The 20,271-nt window shown below is 51.4% G+C and overlaps 3 protein-coding genes across 5 annotated transcripts; 1 reads left to right on the top strand and 2 right to left on the bottom strand.

The window, feature by feature from the left end:
• Positions 1 to 36: 36 nt before the first annotated feature.
• On the bottom strand, positions 37 to 5,939 carry ALG3 (ALG3 alpha-1,3- mannosyltransferase). Of its 3 annotated transcripts, none has more exons than XM_069472841.1 (9): positions 5,750 to 5,939; positions 3,525 to 3,624; positions 3,280 to 3,427; positions 3,010 to 3,170; positions 2,434 to 2,554; positions 1,802 to 2,007; positions 1,600 to 1,676; positions 877 to 1,021; positions 37 to 378 (listed from the first exon to the last, which is right to left on the bottom strand). In XM_069472841.1, the coding sequence occupies exons 1-9, from the start codon at positions 5,838 to 5,840 to the stop codon at positions 216 to 218; spliced, it is 1,212 nt and encodes a 403-aa protein (XP_069328942.1). In that variant the 5' UTR covers positions 5,841 to 5,939; the 3' UTR covers positions 37 to 215. The 3 variants fall into 3 exon arrangements, with proteins under 3 accessions (XP_069328942.1, XP_069328941.1, XP_069328943.1); XM_069472840.1 differs by having other exon boundaries at positions 5,713 to 5,930; XM_069472842.1 differs by lacking the exon at positions 3,525 to 3,624 and having other exon boundaries at positions 5,713 to 5,939.
• A 786-nt stretch (positions 5,940 to 6,725) lies between these two features.
• On the top strand, positions 6,726 to 16,607 carry EEF1AKMT4 (EEF1A lysine methyltransferase 4). Its single transcript, XM_069472831.1, has 3 exons — positions 6,726 to 6,948; positions 15,032 to 15,315; positions 15,905 to 16,607. Exons 1-3 carry the CDS (start codon positions 6,753 to 6,755, stop codon positions 16,190 to 16,192), a joined length of 768 nt encoding a protein of 255 aa, XP_069328932.1. The 5' UTR covers positions 6,726 to 6,752; the 3' UTR covers positions 16,193 to 16,607.
• On the bottom strand, positions 16,608 to 19,163 carry CAMK2N2 (calcium/calmodulin dependent protein kinase II inhibitor 2). The gene is made up of 2 exons (XM_069472834.1): positions 18,741 to 19,163; positions 16,608 to 17,850 (listed from the first exon to the last, which is right to left on the bottom strand). The coding sequence occupies exons 1-2, from the start codon at positions 18,907 to 18,909 to the stop codon at positions 17,780 to 17,782; spliced, it is 240 nt and encodes a 79-aa protein (XP_069328935.1). The 5' UTR covers positions 18,910 to 19,163; the 3' UTR covers positions 16,608 to 17,779.
• Between the last annotated feature and the right edge of the window lie 1,108 nt (positions 19,164 to 20,271).

Raw genomic sequence — 20,271 nt, 5'->3', positions numbered from 1 at the left:
AGTTCTTAAATCCTATGCAATAAAGTGCCTCTTAGGACCGCCTGAGTGAGTTCTTTCTCAGCCCATAAATGCCCCTTACAGCCTGGTCCAGGCACTAGCTTCCCCTGTCTCCATGAGGGCTATACAGGGGCGGACTTGCCAAGGTTTATTTGGAAGATCACAGAGTCTGTCCCACCCAGGGTCCTGAGAGTGGACTGGAGGGAAAGGGGTGGATTTCACTGGGCTTTCTTGCTGTGCTGGATGCTCTTGGGGAAAGCCTGCGGACCCAGCCAGAGCTGCAGCAGGATGACAGCATGGCATACGTGCAGTGCAGCAGAGCTGCAGGATGTGGATGGGTACGTATTCCAGGAGAGCTCGATGAGCCCCAGCACCAGCAACCTGGAGATGAGAAACAGGATCAAGCTTTTTTTTTTTTTTTTTGAGACAGAGTCTCACTCTGTTGCCCAGGCTAGAGTGCCATGGCGTCAGCCTAGCTCACAGCAACCTCAAACTCCTGGGCTCAAGCAATCCAACTGCCTCAGCCTCCCGAGTAGCTGGGACTATAGGCATGCGCCACCATGCCCGGCTAATTTTTCCATATATATTTTCAGCTGTCCAAATAGTTTCTTTCTATTTTTAGTAGAGACGGGGTCTTACTCTTGCTCAGGCTGGTCTCAAACTCCTGAGGTCAAACAATCCGCCCGCCTCAGCCTGCCAGAGTGCTAGGATTACAGGCGTGAGCCACCACGCCCAGCCAAGCTTTTATCAAGTTTCAAGGCCTGTAGCCCTTCAGCTCCTCATGCCCTAGCCATATCCCTCTAGCTTCTCCATGGTCACAGCCTTGGGATGAGGAGCTCCCAAGCCCCTCCCACTCCCCTAGGTTGACCCAGCCGGTACCTGAGCAGGTGTGTGAGCCAGGGTGCAGGCGTGGCCCACAGGAGGTAGGGCAGTGTGTGGAAATACCAGACGTAGAACTGGTAGTGAAGGGAGCGGCTGAAGCAGATGCCAATGAAGTTGGAGGTGAAGAGGGTAGAAACGATCTGTACTTGGTGGTCAAGGCCAAGGGCAGGAGCAGAAGGGGCAGGAGTTGGGGGCAGTCTCAAAACAGAGGGCAAAAGTTTGTGGGTCAGATAGCCCACTAGCTCTGCCATTCTTAGATGCATGCCTTTGGGCAATTTCTTAACCTATCTGGACCTGTTCCTCAATCTAATATGGAGACAGTAACACCTACAGCCATAGGCCTAGTGAGTCTGAATCCCCCACTTACTAGCTGTGTGACCTTGGTAAGTTACTTAACCTCTTGAAGCCTTAATTTTGCCATCTATAAAATGAGGATAAGAGCACCTCCCTGTCTAAGCACGTCCTGCGAGCTCTAAATGTTAGACTGTACCTAAATCTCTTAGGACAGTACCAGGGAGAGGGTTAGCATTCCTAACCGTGGACCAGTACTTAGAATTAAGAATAAAATATGCCTCAAAATGTAAAGTGCTCGGCTCAGTGTCTGGTGCAGAATAAGAGCTCTATGATTGGGCTCCCTTTCCCTCCCCGAGGGCTAACTGACTAGGACCCCGTCTGCCCCTGGAGAGGGCAAGACTTACCTTCCCATGATTTAAAGGATATGGTTGGGTGTAAGGGGCTGGGGTGGAACCTTCCTTTTGGAGGGATCCTTCAGCAGCGACAGAATATTCTCCCCTGTCCTAGAGAGAAGCCATTCAGACATTTATCAAGCCCTCATTGTGGGCCAAACTCTAGACTCACCTCCATGAGCTCAGTATCTCCTCTGGGAAGCCCCTATGGCTATAGCACTGCCCCCCTTTCTCACCTGTGCCACCTGTAGACGGCAAACAACAAGAGCAGGGTGAGGTGGGCAGCCAACAAGGCCAAGTGGAAAGCACGATGCAGGAACAGGGCCTCTGGGAGGAAGCGCCAGTTCACTGTCCAGCGGAACAGAAACTGGCGGCCAAGGTCAAAGGAGCGGGAAAGGTAGCCAACGGGGTTCTCCAGCAGGAACGGTAGCCCCAGCATCACCTGAGGATGGGTGTGATGTCAGCAGAGCTGCCAAGGTTCACCCCCCAGGCTTAATGCTAATCATTGAGAGGAGCAGGATGTAGGCCTCGGAGGTTCTTAATTCCCACCAGGAATAGTAGGAAAGCTACACACACACCCAGGCCAGAGCCTGTGGCTAAAGAAGCTGAGGTGGCAGGTAATAACAATACTTTAAGGTTTGGATTTACCAAATCATAAATGGGCAGAGCTAGAAAGGCTCTCAGAGACTATCTAGGCTCGATATCCTTATTTTATAGCTAAGAAACTAAAGCCCAGAGATAGTGGCTTCCCAGCTCAGAATCAACTCCAAAATCTTGCCTCTTGGCTTTGAGGAAGCCTCAGGGATGGAAGGAGACCAGATAAATAGCACTCCCTTCATTAGAAAGGGGAAGAGTAAGGTGGGAGTACCTGAAGGGCAGCACAGATGCCCAGCTTGGGGAGAGCTCCATGGAAGCCAAACTGTGTGAGGAGAAGAAATAGTAACCCAGGGGCGAAGAGCAGCACATTCATCTTCACAGAGACTGCCAGGCTGGGGTGGGCAGGGGAGAGGAAGGGTGGAGATCAGCTCCAGGGCCATGCACACTGCCCAAAGACATACCCCCCACCCCAATGCCAGCAAACTCCAGGACGGGGGGTCCACACTCAGAACTGCCAGAGGGAGGGTAAGTTAGCCTGCAAGGAGACTGGAGGTAGTGGGTAGACACCTAGTCTCCGTGCCCAAACTGAGTGAGCATATGTTGAGTATTTTGAATGTGCAATGACCAATTCCAACAATGGATGTTGTCTAATGGGAAGACAGGATGGGAAGAGAGCATGTGTGGGGGTGGGAGGGCAGGGCACTTTCTACAGATCCTGGACTCACCCTGTGGGGCCTGGAGTGACCCACATTGTCTGGCTAATCCCTTACTCCGTCACAGAAAATTGGGGAGAAAGAAATGAAAATCCACAAAGTAAGAGAGGAGGCCAGAAGGGAGGGGTGTTGACCTGAAACAGCAGCAGCCCCAGCTCCAGCGCTGGGCCAACAGGAGGTTGATACTAAGGAAGAGCAGCACCATGGCCACTGGGTCATTGAAGAGCCGCAGCACAAAGATGGAGTGGACACGGTAAGAGGCGCAGCACATGAAGAAAAAGACGAAGGGAGGTACCTGAGAGATGGGCACAGTGAGGAACAAGATCAGCTCAACAAGCCTGAACCATCCTCACTCCCTAGCCATTCCAGGTTGGGGCCTTTTAGTCCTGGTAGCATGGACTTACCTTGCAAGTCTGGTGATAGATCAAGAAGACGAGCAGCAGGGTGGCCAGGTAGAGCACAGCGAAGATGTTCTGAGCCATGCGGATATCAGTGCCCCGGCCAGTGGCATAGTACAGCCCCATAAAGATGTACACAAAACCAGCTGGGTATCTGGAAGATGAGAGGGAATATGAGCCTGGGTCAGGCCACCTAGACTGGTGCCCAGCCAGCCCCTCATGTCCTCCCTGAACCTCCTATTCCCACTCACACAAGTGGTCCAGTGTCACCCTGCAGTTGGGTATAGTCATAAGTGCCATTGATGACTCCCTCCACCTGGGCCATGTAGGCTTTCCAGTCGATCTCTGTGTCTAGAAGAGGACAACATGATCTGTTTATTTCTGAGTCCAGAACTTGTCTGCCTCCCTCCCCATGCCTCCAGACTGTCAAAGCACAGACTTCCAGCTCATTCCCAGGGCTTCCATTACCACCTCTTATCTAACTGCCTATCTGACATTCTCTGGGTGAACCCAGGCATTTAAAACTCAACATGTCTATAGTTAAACTCATGATTTTTCCTTCCACTCCAAATCTGCTCCCCTTCCTGGGTTCCATGAATGGCACCATCAACCTCTAACTGTCCAGGTTAAAAACCTGGCTAAGCCCTTTAATACTTCCTTCTCTCATTTTCAGTCCTCAGTAAAGAAGTCCTGCCTATTCTTCATCCTAAATATCTCTACCATTTCATACTTTTCTGCTACTACATACTCTCATTGGTGCTTAACATAATCTCTGGCCTCAACAATACAGAAAACAGCCTCCTAATTAGGCTCCCAGCTTCTACTTTCACCCCACTACAATATATTTTCCAGCCTGCACCAGAAAGCTTTTCCTAAAATATAAATCATAGCAGGTCTCTCTTCTTAAAATCCTTCAGTGATTCCCCAAGACTCTTACAACAAAGACCAAACTCTATTATTTCCATTTCCAGAAGAGGAACCTAAGAATTAATTAGATTAAGTGACTAGTGTAAGATAAGTGAGCTAGGAAGAGTAGAGAGTTTGGATTGGAACTCATGTGTTCTGAAGTTCTTAACTATCATGCTATCTCCTTAACAAAGCCTTTCAAATCCCTTCATGATCTGGTCTTAATTTCTGTACTCCCACCTCTCACTACTACACTCACTTGATTTCTACATTACAGCTCTAAAAAATTCTTTCATTCCTCAAAGGAACCAGGCTGTCTTTCTTTTTTCAACCTATTTTTTAATTTGTAAGAACACCAAATTTGTGGCTCTTTTTTGACTGGAGATTTTTTAAAAAAAATTTTTTTGAAAGAGGGTCTCACTCTGTCACTCCAGCTAGAGTGTAGTGGCATCATCATAGCTCACTGCAACCTCAAATTCCTAGGTTCAAGTGATCCTCCTGCCTCAGCCTCCTGAGTAGCTGGGACTACAGGCACACACTACCACACCTGGCTAATTTTTCTATTTTTTGCAGAGATGGGGTCAGGCTGGTCTTCAACTCTTGGCCTCAAGCAATCCTCCCAGCTTGGCCTACCAAAGTGCCAGGATCACAGGCATGAGCCACCGTACCCGGCCTGACTGGAGGTTTTTGATACAGGGTCCTCTCTGCCCAGAACACTGTTTCCCCTTCCCTTTTCCTTCTTTCCTCAACTAGCTAGTTCCTACCTTCCAAGGGCGAGGGGCGGGGGTCGCCTATGAAGCCTTCCTTGACTCCTCAGATCTGGCTTAAGTGCCCTCCTGTGTCCTTTATAGCATCCTGTCTTACTACCGTCATAATGAATACCATGCATTGTAATTGCTTGCTAGCTTATCTTTTTCCAGGCCTACAGACCCAAGTCAGAAATGTGTCTCTTTTATTCACCACTGTACCTCTGGCATTTAGCATAACATTAGGCATATAATAAGCATTCAATAAATGTGTTGAATTAATCATCTTTAGCAAGAAAGCCAAGTGCCTTAAGCCCAGTGTACAGAGTCAACCCTGGAAAAGAGTCGCCAATAATGCCTAACGGACTCCAGCGGTCACAAAATGCCATCGTCGAGAAGGGACTTTCAAAGACCTCAGAATTGAACAGATGAGAAAATTTAGATCCAGGAAGGGAAATGACGTGTCCAACGCCTTAGAAACAAGCAGCAGCAGTAATGCATTTAACTTGGGCCTAGGTCTTCTGACTGCCATGCTTGTTTGCTTTCTTAGCCTGGCAGGCTGTATGTTCAGGGGAGAAGCCAATCTCTAGGGTCGCCGCCTCCGTCGTGGTGGGCGGGATTAAGATCCGATTTTCTGTCGAGCAGGCTTGGGGTTCGGGTAGGGGATATGGGTCTGCAATTGATGAATTGGAATCTGCTTTTGAGTTACAGGTCTGAGCATGGGTCGGGGGGTTTGGGTCTCCCTCCCTTCCCTCCCCTCCCTTCCCCTCCCCGTCGGCGCACTCACATGCCACCCTGTGAATGACCCAGAAGGTGATGCCCACCTCCGCCAGGCAGAGGCAGGCGGCCACCAGCAGCGTGTAGCGTGGCTCCCGCAGTAGTAGGCGCCGCTCTTGCCAGGCGCGCTGTAGCCATTGCCGGCAGAGACCCGCTGCCTGGGCCGCGGAACCGGCCCGGCCGCGTTTCCGCAGCCCAGCCGCCATGTTGATGGTGCGCCGCTCGTGTGGGTCCACCATCCCGGAAACCCGATTCTTCAACACTTCAGTTCCGCTCCCCGCACGGGGCGTCCCCGGACTAAACGCTGACCCGAGTACCAGAGTCCTTATTTACTCCACTAAAATTGACTTCTTCCGCGTGTCTCCTCTGATGTACTATACGCTCCGCACGAGCAGAAACAAAATCTTATTCCTCAGTTTATACCCAGCCCTGAGGTACACAGCGCTAACGTAGAACGAATGTCCAGAAAAGCAACATTCCTGCTCATCTCCCACTCCCACCCCCCCAAACACAGCATCCCATTTCGCCTGTGTTGGGAATATCAGTGTTTGTGCTGTCTCTTCTAGAGGAAAAAGGCCCTGTCTGCGCCTCCCCTTAGATCTTTCTGGGTACTCAAAAACGACTTGGAAAGAAATGAACCTTTCACTAATTTTCAGACTTCTTTTTTTGTTTGTTTGTTAAAAAATTTGTCTTTTTTTTTTCTTTTTCAAAGTATTCAGAAGCAGAATAATTTTCAGACTTCTTAACGGGAGGAGCCATTCACGTTGAAAATATAAGAGGACGCAATTAAGAGCATGAATAAAGTCTGACACTATCAGTGTCATCCTAGGAAACGAGTGGGCAGTAAAGCCGGAGGATTCAGGGTCTGGACGCTACGGTTTTCCCAGCCGGAGGATTTTTCCAAGTGTGCTTAGCAGGGGACGGAAGTTCCACGTGTTTGTGTTGGGCAACTGCAGACGGTGGGCGGAGACAAAAGGTTCCCGCCTCCCACATCCGCCATCCGGATTGGCTAGGAAGGCCGGGTGCTCTGCCGGCCGGGCTGCTGAGAGCATGGCCTCTCCGGGGGCCACGGCTCCCCAGCCGGAGTTACCCGAGCGAAACTGCGGGTACCGAGAGGTCCAGTACTGGGATCAGCGCTACCGAGACGCAGCCGATTCTGCTCCCTACGAGTGGTTCGGGGACTTCTCTTCCTTCCGTGCCCTCCTAGAGCCGGAGCTACGGCCGGAGGACCGTATCCTCGTGCTAGGTGGGTAGTCCCAGCGCTTTCTCACCCAGGTGGAGGTGCCAGGATCGGCTCCGCCTGCGCCTGGCCCCGTCCGGTTTCCTGCTGTCTACCTCTGTTAGAGGATGCCCGAGTCTGGAGCCAAGGTCCGATACCTTCAGAATCCTGGCTGTATTTAGCTAGGGCAAACACGAGTTAGAGATTGTCGGTCCGGGGGCCCTCGGGAGGCAGCCTCGGGCACCGGAGAACTCAGAGTACCTAGTTTAAGTCCCAGCGCTAATTGACTGTATAACTTAGAACAGGTCATGAACCTGTTCTGAGCTTCGGATTCAGTTCTAGAAATGGGACTGCGAGTTCAAGTCGGATAAGGCACGTGCAGGCACCTAGAGCACAATGCCTAGCGCGTTTCTTTTGGTCCCATGGATGCTGGGACCCACAGAGAGAGTCACCTGGGGACAGTTATCGTCTCATCACTCTGGGACCCCTAACTGAAACTTGATCCTATGCCTCCTGTGAAGTGAGGGTGAGTAAAGCGCCCTCTGAGGTCGGAGGGGAGATTGCAGCGGAGATTAGCGCGACTCCACAGAGGGAAGTGGTGAGACGCAACGTGGGTCTCTGAGAAGTCCAACTGCCTTCTTGGGGTTTTCTCCCACTGTCAGTCTTGAAGGCTCTAGTGATGTCTGAATGAGTAACAGGTTTCCTTCCAGTTATAGTTTTTATTTTTGCTCTTTGTAAAAAGCCTTTATATGTTTAAGTGAAGTATTTAATGTAATAAATACAAAAGACATCTATAATACTATATATATATATATGGTATAAATAACAAGTCGAATGTGTGTATCTGTTCTACTTAGTTCGAGAAATAGAACCTGACTAGGACTAAAAAGGAAGTGTAACTTTGTGATTAAGAACTTGAACTCTTGGCCCGGCATGGTGGCTCACGCCTATAATCCTAGCACTCTGGGAGGCTGAGGCGGGAGCATTGCTTGAGCTCAAGACCAGCCTGAGCAAGAGCGAGACCCCCATCTGTACAAGAATTAGAAAAAATTAGCCAGGCGTGGTGGCGCATGCCTGTAGTCTCAGCTACTCGAGAGGCTGAGGCAAGAGGATCGCTGGAGCCCAGGAGTTGGAGTGGTAGTGAGCAATGATGATGCCACTGCATTCTAGCTGGGGGGCAGAGTGAGACTCTGTCTCAAAAAAAAAAAAAAAAAACTTAAAACTCGGGAGGCAGCTAATTATGTTGAAATCTTGGCTCAGCTTATACTGGCTGTTTAATCCTGGACAAAATACATAAATTTCTGTGCCTCCATTTTCTCAGCCTTAAAGAAATAAGATGACTTATTTATTGAGTTTTAGGATGATTGAACAAGTATGAAAGATACCTAGAACAATTCCTGGCAAAATGAAAATTACATTCAAAATTTTCTGTGTGGTCCTTCCTAAACCTGTTCCCCACACAGGTAAACACTTTCTTGAATATTCTCATTTTAAATCATTGCATTCATTTATAGATTTACCATAGATGTATGTTTTTCAAGCTTTAGTATGTATGAAAATCACCTGGAAAGCTAGACCCCACCCTGAGATTCTAATTCTAGGGATGGTCTAAGGTGGGTCCCAGGAATCTATATTTTCAATAAACTCTACAGCTGATTTTTATGCTGGTGATTGTCAGAGTAGTACCATCTTAAATTCTGCTTGACTGGGAGGTATCCTTTTCTGGATAGGAGAGGTGAAATGTCTAAAAATCAAAAGAGAAAACTTTCTAGGCATGATCCTGAAGATCTAAGAACAGGACCCACAACTTGAGTACCCTATGTTACATTCCACCTCAACAAACATAAGTTGAGCACCTGATAAGTGCCAGGAAATGTGATGGGCCCTTTCTAACTTACTTAATTCTTATGACATCCCCTAAAGGTGAGTCATAAGTATTAAGAGACTTACTCTAGATTATGGGTCTGTAAACTTTTTCTGAACATGGTCGAAAAATCCCTCTCATAACTAGTCAGTTCTGCTGTTGTAGTGGAAAAGCAGCTACAGACAATACAAAAGTGAATGAAAATAGCTATGTTTCAATAAAACTTTATTTACAAAAGCAAGTGGCAAGCTAGATTTTGGCAACACTTGCTGTAGGTCATTGTCTTAGGTTGGGTTCCCCAGAAGCAAATCCTTAAGAGGAGGATTCATGTCTAAGTCATTTGTTAGGACAGTGCTCCCAGGAGAATTGGTAAGAGATCAGGGTAACAGGGAAAGGGAAGAAGCCAAGCAAGATTGTGATCTCAGGCAAAAGTTTCGTTGGGTGTATTTTCAGCTTGAAGAATCACAGATGGCAAACCATTAGAAGTAAACACACACCAAAACTGGGACATACAAAATTAGTAGAAGGACTCTGAGGGGATCTGGTCAGAGCACCAACAGCGTCCACTACTGTCATTGCAGCAAGTAAGTGGTGCAATAAGAGTGCCTTCTGATGCGACCTTCTTTTTTTTTTTTCTTTCTTCCGATTCCGTCCCCCCTGATGCGACCTTCTATAATACTTTTTCTGTACCACACAGATGGGTGAAGAGAAGCATCTAGGCTGGGCGTGGTGGCTCACACCTGTAATCCTAGCACTCTGGGAGGCCGAGGCAGCAGGATTGCTTGAGCTCAGGAGTTTAAAATCAGCCTGAGCAAGAGCAAGACCCCGTCTCCACTAAAAATAGAAAAATTAGCCTGATGTTGTGGCCTAAACCTGTAGTCTCAGCTACTTATGAGGCTGAGGCAGGAGGATCACTTGAGTCCAGGAGTTTGGGGTTGCAGTGAGCTATGACGATGCCACTGCACTCTAGCCCTGGCGACTGGGTGAGACTCTGTCTTAAAAAAAAAGAAAAGAAAAAAACAAGAGAGGCATCTAGAACTCTGTTGAAACTGGTAAAATAACTACATTGTGAATTACAGCCTAATGGTCATATTGATATAGCTAAAGATGGAATATCCCTGCTGGAGGTGAGTGGGCCTCTTGAAAACTGGAGGCAGTTGAGCACAGTGGTTTAAGAGCTCTGGTTCTGGAGTGATACACACATGGGTCCAAATTCTGGTTTTTCCACTGAGCATGTGACCTTGGGAAAGTTTCTTACTCACTGTCTTCAATTTTCCCATCTAGAAAATGGGAATGGTACTAATAGTATCTTTTATATGGATCTATTGCAAAAATAAACTGAAATAATTCTTATAAAATGCTTAGCATAGTGCCTGGTGTTCAGTGTCTCTTAGCTATCATTGTTATTGAAAATGGGGATCAGAGAGGCAATTTATCCAGGACTGTTCAGAGAACAGAGTGTCCTGCCTGAGGACTTGTGTTTCTGGTCCCTACAGCAGGTGAATGCATATGGATGGCTATCCCCACTTTGCCATCATTGTATTAGGTTATTAACTATGAAATGTCTGATTTCCTTAAGTACTAAGTTTGATGGTTGATATCTCTGACATTTCACTTTGACACTTCTTGTTTTGTTTTTATTTGAAGGTACATCCTCAGTCTTTCAAATGCATGTTTTGGCTTGTGATTATCTTCCAATTTTTTTTTATTTTTTTTTTTTTTTTTGAGCAATTTTTGTGGAACCATGAATAAGTCAAAAATTTGTGTTATTTTCTTTTGGGGGGGGTTGTATGTTTTTATTTCTCTCAGGCAGATGTAGGGATTCTGTTTTTTAACACACATTGGGCATGTGTGGAAACCCTCACCACTGCCACTTTTGGTGTTTCATCCCTTTGCTATCCTCTTCCCCAGCCTGGTGTGCCACCCTCAGCCCCTGCCCTGGTCCCCTGGAGAGGACTGAGTGCAGTGGGGAGGCCCTTAGAGGAGGCCCACCCTTGCACATGGCTGCAGAAGGGAGAGACCTGTGGGGCTGCTCACCCAGGGTGAGGGCTGTGTGTGTCAGAGCCCATCTCACTCTTCACATACACGTGCCTTGACTGGAATGCTGAGCTTGATCAGAGGCACTCTGCAATTGTTAGCGCCATAATATATCCTGCTATATTCTGAATGTTTGTGTCTCCCCAAAATTCATATGTTGAAATACCCCCACCTAAGGTGGGCCTTCGGGAGATGATTAGGTCATGGGGGTGGAGTCCTCATGAATGGTACTAATGCCATTATCTTGATCTTGGGCTTCCAGCCTCCAAAACTATGAGAAATAGATTTCTGTTGTTTATAAGGCACACAGTTTTATGGTATTTTGTTATAAGACACCTAATGGACTAAAACATTAAAGCATGATTTTAACTTTTTAAATAAGGAAGTTTTTGTCCAGAGGCATCCGTCACCACATGGGGAAAAGAGCAGACTTGGGACAGACCGAGGCCCCACGGCTGAGTGTGGCAAAAGCTCCTTTCTGATCATGGCCTAGCAACCCACTGGAGGCTGGAGGGAAGCAGCCTTCAGGGGTAGGGATGTGCCTTTCTTCCTTCTTCCACTTCATTCTGAATTTCCCTTATTGAACAGTTTTATAATCACCAGGGACCTCCTGCCAGGTCACTGGCTGCAGGAGCTACCTGGTGCTGGAGGATAGCCATGCAGTCAGTCAAGCAAAGGCAGGGAGGTGGGCAGGAGAAAGGTAATGGCCTGAACTCAGGGTTGGGGGGCTGAGGGGACCTGAGCCACTCCTGGAGGCCCCACTCTAGGACCAACGGGCAGCCCTCCAAAGGGCTGCAGCCCAAGGCCAGGTGCCTCAGGAGGCTGGGCCGTGAATGAACAGTGCCCAGGAGAGAAGCAAATCCCTAGCAAAGGCCTGTCCAGGATCTGAGAGGCAAGGGCCAGCAGCTGTCTGCTCGCCAGAGACCACTCTGGCCAGGGCTGTGGGGAGTGGCACTTTCTTGCAGAGAACCTCATGATGGTGTGATATTCACAACTAAACTAACTTTCCCTCAATGGGATGGGGCAAAATCACTGTATCCACCCTGAGGTGCCCCCAGTGCCATCCTGGAGCTTAGAAGAAGTCCTCATTACATTCTGAAACCACACACCAGGCAGGGGTTCAAGTTATGGCAGTTTCTTCAGTAGGACAGTGCTACTAAAATTCATGTTATTTTTGAATGTGAGTTCTATTGTGGAAATGCAGCACAGACAGCTCAAAATGTCAATGAATTGTTTGGGAAGGCTGTGGCTAATGAATGCACAGTATGTTGATGGTTTGAGAAGTTCTGTTCTGGTGATTTTAATATTGAAAATGAGCCATGTGGCTAACTTGAGACCAAGGTAGATAATGATGAGCTGAAAGCTATAGTGGAAGCGAATCCATCTCAACCTACACGTGAATTAGCAGCAGGATTTGACATTACTACTCCAACAATATTGGACCATTTGAGACAAATCAGCAAGGTCAAGAAGCTGGATAGATAGGTTCTGTATAAATTAAACAAGCATCAGAAGAGAAATCATCTCGAAGCTTGCCTTTGCTGTAACGACATAAAGGTGAAACATTTCTGCACCATATTGTTAAGTGTGGTGAAAAATGGATTCTTTTTGACAATCTCAAGTGTTTGGCACAATGGTTGGATAAAGATGAAGTGCTGAAACACAGTCCAAAACTAAATATTCATCCAAAAAAGCTAATGGTGTCTGTTTGGTGGTCCAGCGCTGGTTTTATCCACTACAGCTTCATGAAACCTGGTCAATCGGTTACAGCAGATGTCTGCTGCAACCAGCTGGACAAAATGATGAGGATGCTTGTGATTAAGCAGCCGAGATTGGTCAATAGAGACAGGCCAATCCTCTTGTAAGACAATGCTTGACCACTTGTGGCACAAACAATGCTACTCAAACTACAGAGGCTAGACTCGGAAACTCTCTGTCATCCACTGTATTCACCAGACCTTGCACCAACTGAATCCCACTTCTTCCAGGCTTTGGACCACTTCTTGCAAGGAAAAATATTCAATTCTCAACAAGCTGTGGAAAATGCCTTTTGCGATTTCATCACCACTGTCTCTACAGGCTTCTTCGCTGCTAGCATAAACAAGCTACTGTTAAGATAGCAAAATTGTGTCAATAGTTTAGGCTCATACTTTGATTAATTGTACTGCTTCTTGTTTGAGATATAAACTACACTTTTGATTAGAAATCGGACATTTCATATTTAATGGCCTAATACTTCTCTGATTCTCTATCCTTGCTTGACTCCATGCTCCATAGGAATCGTCTAATCATAATTTGGCTTCCAATTTAGATTTCCTATAAAGATAAAAGGGACTGACTAGAGCATTCAACTCCAGTCTCTGTGATGGCTATTTTTCCCGTAAAAAGTGAGTGAATTGGCCTTCTGGCTAACAGTCTCTTAGTGTTGAGTTAGCATCCGCATAGCTCCAGGATCCCATGTGATGCGTTCTTGGATTTGGATCATTTCTTCAAGACTCTGCTTCCCTAAGGCCCCACTTTGGAAGGCAGTGGCCTTCTGAAGCCCCACCTTAGTTGCTAGCCCCACATTACTGAGGTAACAGAATCAGAAATCACTGCTTTGTAAGCATAACCAACCCAGTGGTTAGGTTTTGTTCTCCCTTCCTCTTTGGTAAAGTTCTCTTGGGAGATGCCTTCCTGTACCAAGGGGAACAAAGGAAGGAAATTTGGGGTTATCCACAGTTGGGCAGAGCTCTGCAGGCATATGAGGTCAGGTATGGGGTAATGAAGGGATTGTGAGTCAGAGAACCCAGTGGGATTTCAGCCTGGTATTGAGTCAGAGTCTCCTGTTCAGCCACCCTTATCCCCCATCCCAGGTGCTGTATCTACCAGAGCTTTTGTGGCTCCAACTTGGGGAAGCATGTGTTGGGTCTTCCCAGGCAAGATAGTACTCTCCCTGAGCCCCAGGGCTTGAAAAGGAAGATGGGAAGGGGCAGCTGAGGACCAGCCAGCTGCCTCTGGGTGCCCTGTCCAGGTGCCAAGCCCTGCTAGATTAGGGCTATCCCAACTGCTGATCCTGTGATCCTCTTAGGAAGGTAAATGGGGATTACAGGCAACCTAATCCCAGGACCTGGAGATCCCCTCATGCGGGCATCAAGAGCTGTCACAGCCCTGTTCTCAGGCTGAAGCTGGCCACAGGAGGGCCTGGAAGAGGGCCACTGGATCTTCTGAGGAAGTCATGCCTGTTGGGCTGTAGATCCACATCTACTCCTCTAACCTCCACCCACTCTCTAACCTGACCCTGCCCTCTTTGACACTGCATTCCAGGCACTTCTCACCAGAATGTTGGAAGTTGTCAAAACTATGTTTTTCAAAGCTCTGCTGTGTTGTCAGCTCCCTGGAAACTCTTGGCTGACCCACCTGAGGTGGGGTTGGGGCATTCCTATGTGCTCTCATAGCCTGACCCTATTGAAACACTCATCGTGTTATGTGGCAACTGCTTGGTTACACATTTGTTCATCCCACTGGAAGAACAAAGGAGCATGAGCTCCTTGAGGGCAGGGACTTTTATTCATCAGCAGAGCCCAATATGTAGCGTTCAATACATACACTAAAAATTACAAGGGATCAGCTCCACTGTGTGTCCCCACCTAGTTTCCCCTTCACTGCCTTAGAAAACAAAGTAGGAGAATAACTCCTAACATGAAGCCTTCCCAGGGTTGATATCTTCCAAGTTTCTCTAAGAGGTTAGGGTTAGGGATCTGAATAATGCTAATATTATCCCCATTCTGAGTTTGGGGAAACTCAGAGGCTGAAAGAGTTGAATGATTTTCCATGGCTGTGTGACTAGGGATATCAGAATCCAGATCTTTGAACTCCCAAGTTCAGAGTTCCTTCAGCTGCTCTCCAGCTATTTTAATTCTTAAATTTAGTGCATCACATCCTGTGTGTATACTAGGTATTGTTGTCTTCATTTTGCTGAATAGGAAATACAAGTTCCTACTATTTAAACAACTCGCCCTAGTCCACACAGCTAGGAATGATAGAGCCAGGGTTTGTGCCTAGGTCTGTGTGATGCCAGGACACATGCTGTTTTCTGCACTATGCCACCTCTTCTCAGTACTGGAGGGTTTGGACTGAGAGAAAACAGGCCGAGTGGATGAATAATCAAGGGGAGATGAGAACCAAAGCTAACCTAGCTCTTTTGCTATCCGTGCCTTCCCACCCCAGGTTGTGGGAACAGTGCCCTGAGCTATGAGCTGTTCCTTGGAGGCTTCCCTGATGTGACCAGTGTGGACTACTCATCAGTTGTGGTGGCTGCTATGCAGGCTCGCTATGCCCACGTGCCCAAGCTGCGCTGGGAGACCATGGACGTGCGGGCATTGAACTTCCCCAGTGACTCCTTTGATGTGGTCCTTGAGAAAGGCACCTTGGATGCTCTGCTGGCTGGGGAACGGGATCCCTGGAGTGTGTCCTCTGAAGGTGTCCACACTGTGGACCAGGTGTTGAGTGAGGTGAGGGAGCAACAAGAGAGAAAGGTAGATCAAGAGGTGGGGGTGAGCGGTTGAGGTTTCAGGAGATTGGAAGAACTCAGGAGATCAGAAGCCAGAAGAAAGCATGGTTTGGAGCAGGTAGTGGGTCACCTTAGGAGTGTGGTTCTCTGAGGAAGGGGAGGGTTAAGCTGGGTCAACATTAGAGGGGCCAGGCGCACAAAGGCTGATGTTTGGCTACTGGGTTGCCATAGGGACGAGGTAGCAGCCAGGTTCCAGACAGGTGATGCAGACTGGGAAGGTGAGCAGTTGATAGGAAAATAGTGCTCCTCACACCTGACATCACTCCCATGCTCCTACCTGTCTACTTACCTTTTCTTTCTTTATTTTTTTACCCACCACTATACTAACAAGGATACCTATCTAGAATATAGCTCTATCCCTATGGAATGCTAGGGGCAGAGAAGGTGGCTTAGTCTTTGCCATGGAAAGCCTGAGCTACTGGATGTAGGGTAGTACCTGAGGTTTGACTGGGAGGGCCTCTGGAGCAGTACTGACCTTTGAGAACCTGCAGATCGACTTCTCACCGATGGCTTCTCTGTCTGTCTTGCAGGTGAGCCGGGTGCTGGTCCCTGGGGGACGGTTCATCTCAATGACCTCTGCTGCACCCCACTTTCGGACCAGACACTATGCCCAAGCCCATTATGGCTGGTCCCTGAGGCATGCAACCTACAGCAGTGGTTTCCACTTCCATCTCTACCTCATGCACAAGGGTGGAGAGCTCAGTGTGGCCCAGCTGGCCCTGGGGTCCCAGATCCTTTCACCCCCTAGACCTCCTACCTCACCCTGCTTCCTTCAGGACTCAGATCATGAGGATTTCCTTAGTGCCATTCAGCTGTGAGGTCAGAAGCATGGTCCTCCAGCCCTCACTGCCATTCTGCCCTGGGCTTCTCATGTAGTTGGAATTCCTGACTCAGGGCTTGAGGTTGGGTCCAAGGTGCTCACTTCCCAGGGACCTCATGCCTAAGACAGAAGGTGGGAGCAAACCCACATGAACCAATACAGCCCTTCTAACTAGATTCCAGGTTTCTGGCTTCCTTCTTGGGTTCCTCAGATCTCTTCTGGGTTCCCTAACCTCTGCCACCACATCAAACCACTAGTGATTCATCCCCTGGGGGAAAGCTCAGCACAACCCCCCTGGACACCAGCCAGCCTCAGAGACTCCCTCCCTGAGGCCTGTTACTGATCCTCATCCAAACTGGATTTATTCACAGGAGGCTGCAGACTTTGAATCTAGATTGCTTTATGCCTCTGACCCCAGCTGCAGCCCCAACACTGGTGATTTGTCCTGCTTGGGTTTTACCCGTACCCAAGGAGGCTATATTGTACTGATGTTCCCAGGCCAGGCTGGCCTGCCTGTCTTCACTCGGCAACCCTCCCCCACCAGCACCATGCACCTAACATTCCCAAGTACCTGCCCCCCTCCGATTTTGGCCTGGCTCCTGAGCCGACCTAAGCAGCCGCCACACACACACACACACACACACACACACGGAGGTCTGTGTTTATTCACACACTCCTGGTACAGTGAGGATGGAGGAACATTTACAAAGGGCACCCCTGGGTTGAGAACATCTCCAGGGCCACAGATGTCATCCAAAGGTGCAGAGCAGTCCCCATGTGGGTTCCCAGGGGCAAGATGCAGGGGTCCAAGGTAAAATCAGATCTGGGCCCTTGGAAGGTGATGATACCTTGGGGGAAAGGGTCTGCCAGAGAACCTCCTGGGGTCAGGCCTGGGCAGACTGGCCATGTGGTTGGTAACCATATTGGGGGCTTGTCCCACCCCAGCCTCAACATCCATCCTATCTGCCAGGCGCAGAAGAGCGTGGCCGAGACTGAGGGGAGGGCAGAACCATGAGCAGAGCCAGTAAACAAAGAGTCGGATATAAAAATACAAATGTGCTGAGGAAGTCCCTTAGAAAGAGGCTGAGGCTGGGGTCACGCCAGACAGGGGTGGGGGTGAGGAACGGCCCGGAGGGCTGGGCTCAGGTGGGTGGAAAGCTCATGCAAATGCGCAGCCAAACATCCCTGGCCGCGAGCGGTCCGACACCTGCGGCCGCCGGGTCCACAGACCAGACTGGCCGGAGGGGGGCGGGGCAGGGGAGCCGTGCGGGAGGGGGCGGGCCGGGGGCTGGGGGCCGCGGGTCTCTGTGTCCGTTCCGGTGTGCGGGGTGGGGCTGCGGCCCGAGGTTCTAAAGTGCATGAGCGCGGCGGCGGGCTCCCGGCGGGTCCGCGCTGCCGCTACCGCAGCCGCCGTGGTGCTGAAGCGGACAGCTCCGGAGTGCCTGGCGGCGGCGGCGGCGCGGCCCTGCAGCCCCCGCCCGCGGGCGCTTGGGCCGGGGCTGGGGGCGCCCGCAGCCGCATCGCCAGCCCGCGCTCCTGGCCGCTGCGAGGCTGGGCCCGGAGCCCGCCGCCCGAGCCGGCGCGTCTACACTCCGGACGGCGGCTTCTCCCCCATCCCCTTCAGCACGTCGTCTATCCGGTCATCCTCGATCACCACTGCGCAGGGAGAAAGCGCGTCAGCCGCGCGGCCTCGGGGGGCGGCGGCGACAATCGGCCCCGAGTCCTAGCACCCCGCGCGGCTACTGCCCGTGACCCAGCGACGCCCCTCGGAACCCTGTGCCACGGTGTCTTCCCCATCTGAACTCTCCTGCCAAGCCTCTCTCCCACAGACCCCCTCCTCTCCCTAAGGCGGAACGCCCCTCTTCCAAAGACTCCAGCTATTCTACCCAGTACAAGCCCTCCCGTCGCCTGAATCTTCTCCTATCTGAGCTGATCAGAGACCTCTCGTTCATGGCATCCCCCTCTTCAGCCCTCACTTCCACAGAACCCCCTCCTCAAATGGGGCTCAAACAGAATATCCAGCTAGTCCAGCCCTCTCCCCAACCTAAACCTCTTGCCGCTTGAACCCCTCTTCCAATCTGGGTACCAACAGAACCTCCCGCCCCATGCAAACAAGCAGGACAACCGAACCTCCGGCCTCCCTGCCCTCTCTCCAGTTGGACGCCCCTCTCGACCTGGAGGTTCTGGTTCTTCGTAGCATTCACCGACTCAGTATTTGATTCCTAAGAATCGGCCCGTCACCCCCTGTTCCCACTTCAAGCATCCCCAAATGCCCCTACCGGCCCCTCCCCCTCGCCCGGGTGCCAGGGCTCTGCTTCCAGAGGTGGCGAACATCGAATCCGGGGCACTGTGTTCCCGGGAGAGGGGAAGAAGGGGACACAACACTGCAGCGGGGACCCCCCCCCCCCACCAAGCCCGGGCCGGAGAGCGGCTGGCTGCGCTGGTCTGCGGCAAGAGCTGCGGGCACTCGGCGGGGAACGGCAGCCGGGGGGCGCCCGGCGAAGGGTTTCTGGGTCAGGCGGCGACTCCGGGCCCGGGCCGCGTACCTCGCTTGGCTCGGCCGATCTGGCCCAGCTTAGGGGGTCGCTTGGCCTGGTTGCCCGCGAAGAAGGAGTTGGTGTCCTGCAGGCGGCAGCTGAAGGAAAGATCGGAGCCCTCGGGGTCTGCGCCGAAGCGGCCCATCTTGTCCTCGCTGTAGGGCAGGATCTCGGACATGGCGGGCGCGGGGCGGGCGCGGGACTGCAGCGGGGCGCGGACGGCGGGCTAGCTGCCGGACCGGCCCTAGCTCAGCAGGGTAGCCGGCGGAAGGATGAAGTCATGCAGCATCCGGGGCTGCGGAGCCAAGCGGGGCCTCCTCCCCCGCGCCTCCGCCTCCCGGGCCGCTGGGCAGGCGGCGGCGGCGGCGGTGGCGGGAACCGGGCGGGGGCTGGGGGCGGGGGCGGGGGCGGCGGCGGCGGTGAGAGCGGAATGACGATGAGCGCCCGACTGCGGCAGAGCACCGCGGGCGGGGCGCGGGGGAGGCGGGGCGGGCACAGGCCACGGAAAAGAGGCGGGGCCGGGGGTCAGCAGCGCGCCCAGCTAGCCAGGGAGAGGAGGGAGCAGTAGTGGGAGGTTCCCGCACCGTGGCGGGGAATGGACGGCACATGGGCCCCAGGGAACTGTATTGGCCAACGGGGGCGGGATGTGGCGGGGAGAGGCGGAGTTGGAGGTGGGGCGGGATCGAGCCTGGTACCTGCGGGAGTCCGACACCCAGGCTAGGCGAGGCGTGTCAGCGGGCTTGTTGGGGAGGTGGACCGAAAGCTGGCGGGGCGCGTCTGGGCTGGAAGGCGATAGCAGGGCAGGCAATGGAAAGGGGCGGGGGGCGTGGGAAACGCGGTAGGGGGGCGGGTCTGGTACTGGGTGAGAAGCGGGGAAGGCAAGAACCGGCAGGACTCGGAAAAGAGCTCAGGGCAGTGGATGGTGCCCTTGCAGTTGGCGCGCTCTTGCATCCTATTTGCCCGCGGGTCTTACGCAGTTCATCAGGGTCTGTGCGTCTCTGCCCTCCTCTATTTCTGTCTCTGCCTATCTATATGCCAGTCTATCTCTATGTGTCTGTCTGTATCCTCTGTTTCTGTGCCCCCATATCTGTTTCGCTGTGTTACGGTCTTTGTCCACATCTGCCTCTTAAGTGTCTTTGCCTTTCCGTATCTTTCTCCATGCGTGGTCCCTGTATCTGAGTGCCTGCCCTCGTGTCTCCGTCTCCCGAATCTGTGTATTTCAGTCTCTCCTTACTAACTGGACGGATGCAGCGCGCACCGGAGCGAACACCTTCACCCCTGGCCCTGCATCTGGCACCGAAATCCCGACTCAAAGCGCCCGCGGCGCCCGACGGTTCCCCGCCCCTGAAGGCCCGCGCTGTGCTTGTGGTGTAGGAGGAGGAATGAATGGCGGCGTCGCAGGGGGCGCCCTGGCTGCGGTTGACGCGGGGAAGCCCGGAGCACCTGAGGACACTGCACGCGCCGGTGAGCGTCCTGAGGGAGTGCGGGAGGGACGGAGGGCGCCCCCAGCCCTTGTTGCTGGGGACCACGGGAGAGTTCT

This window comes from Eulemur rufifrons, chromosome 7 (genome assembly GCF_041146395.1).
Source record: "Eulemur rufifrons isolate Redbay chromosome 7, OSU_ERuf_1, whole genome shotgun sequence".
NCBI lineage: Eukaryota > Metazoa > Chordata > Mammalia > Primates > Lemuridae > Eulemur > Eulemur rufifrons.
The sequence above is the reverse complement of the archived record's forward strand: the minus strand, read 5'-3'. Positions and strand labels throughout refer to the sequence as shown.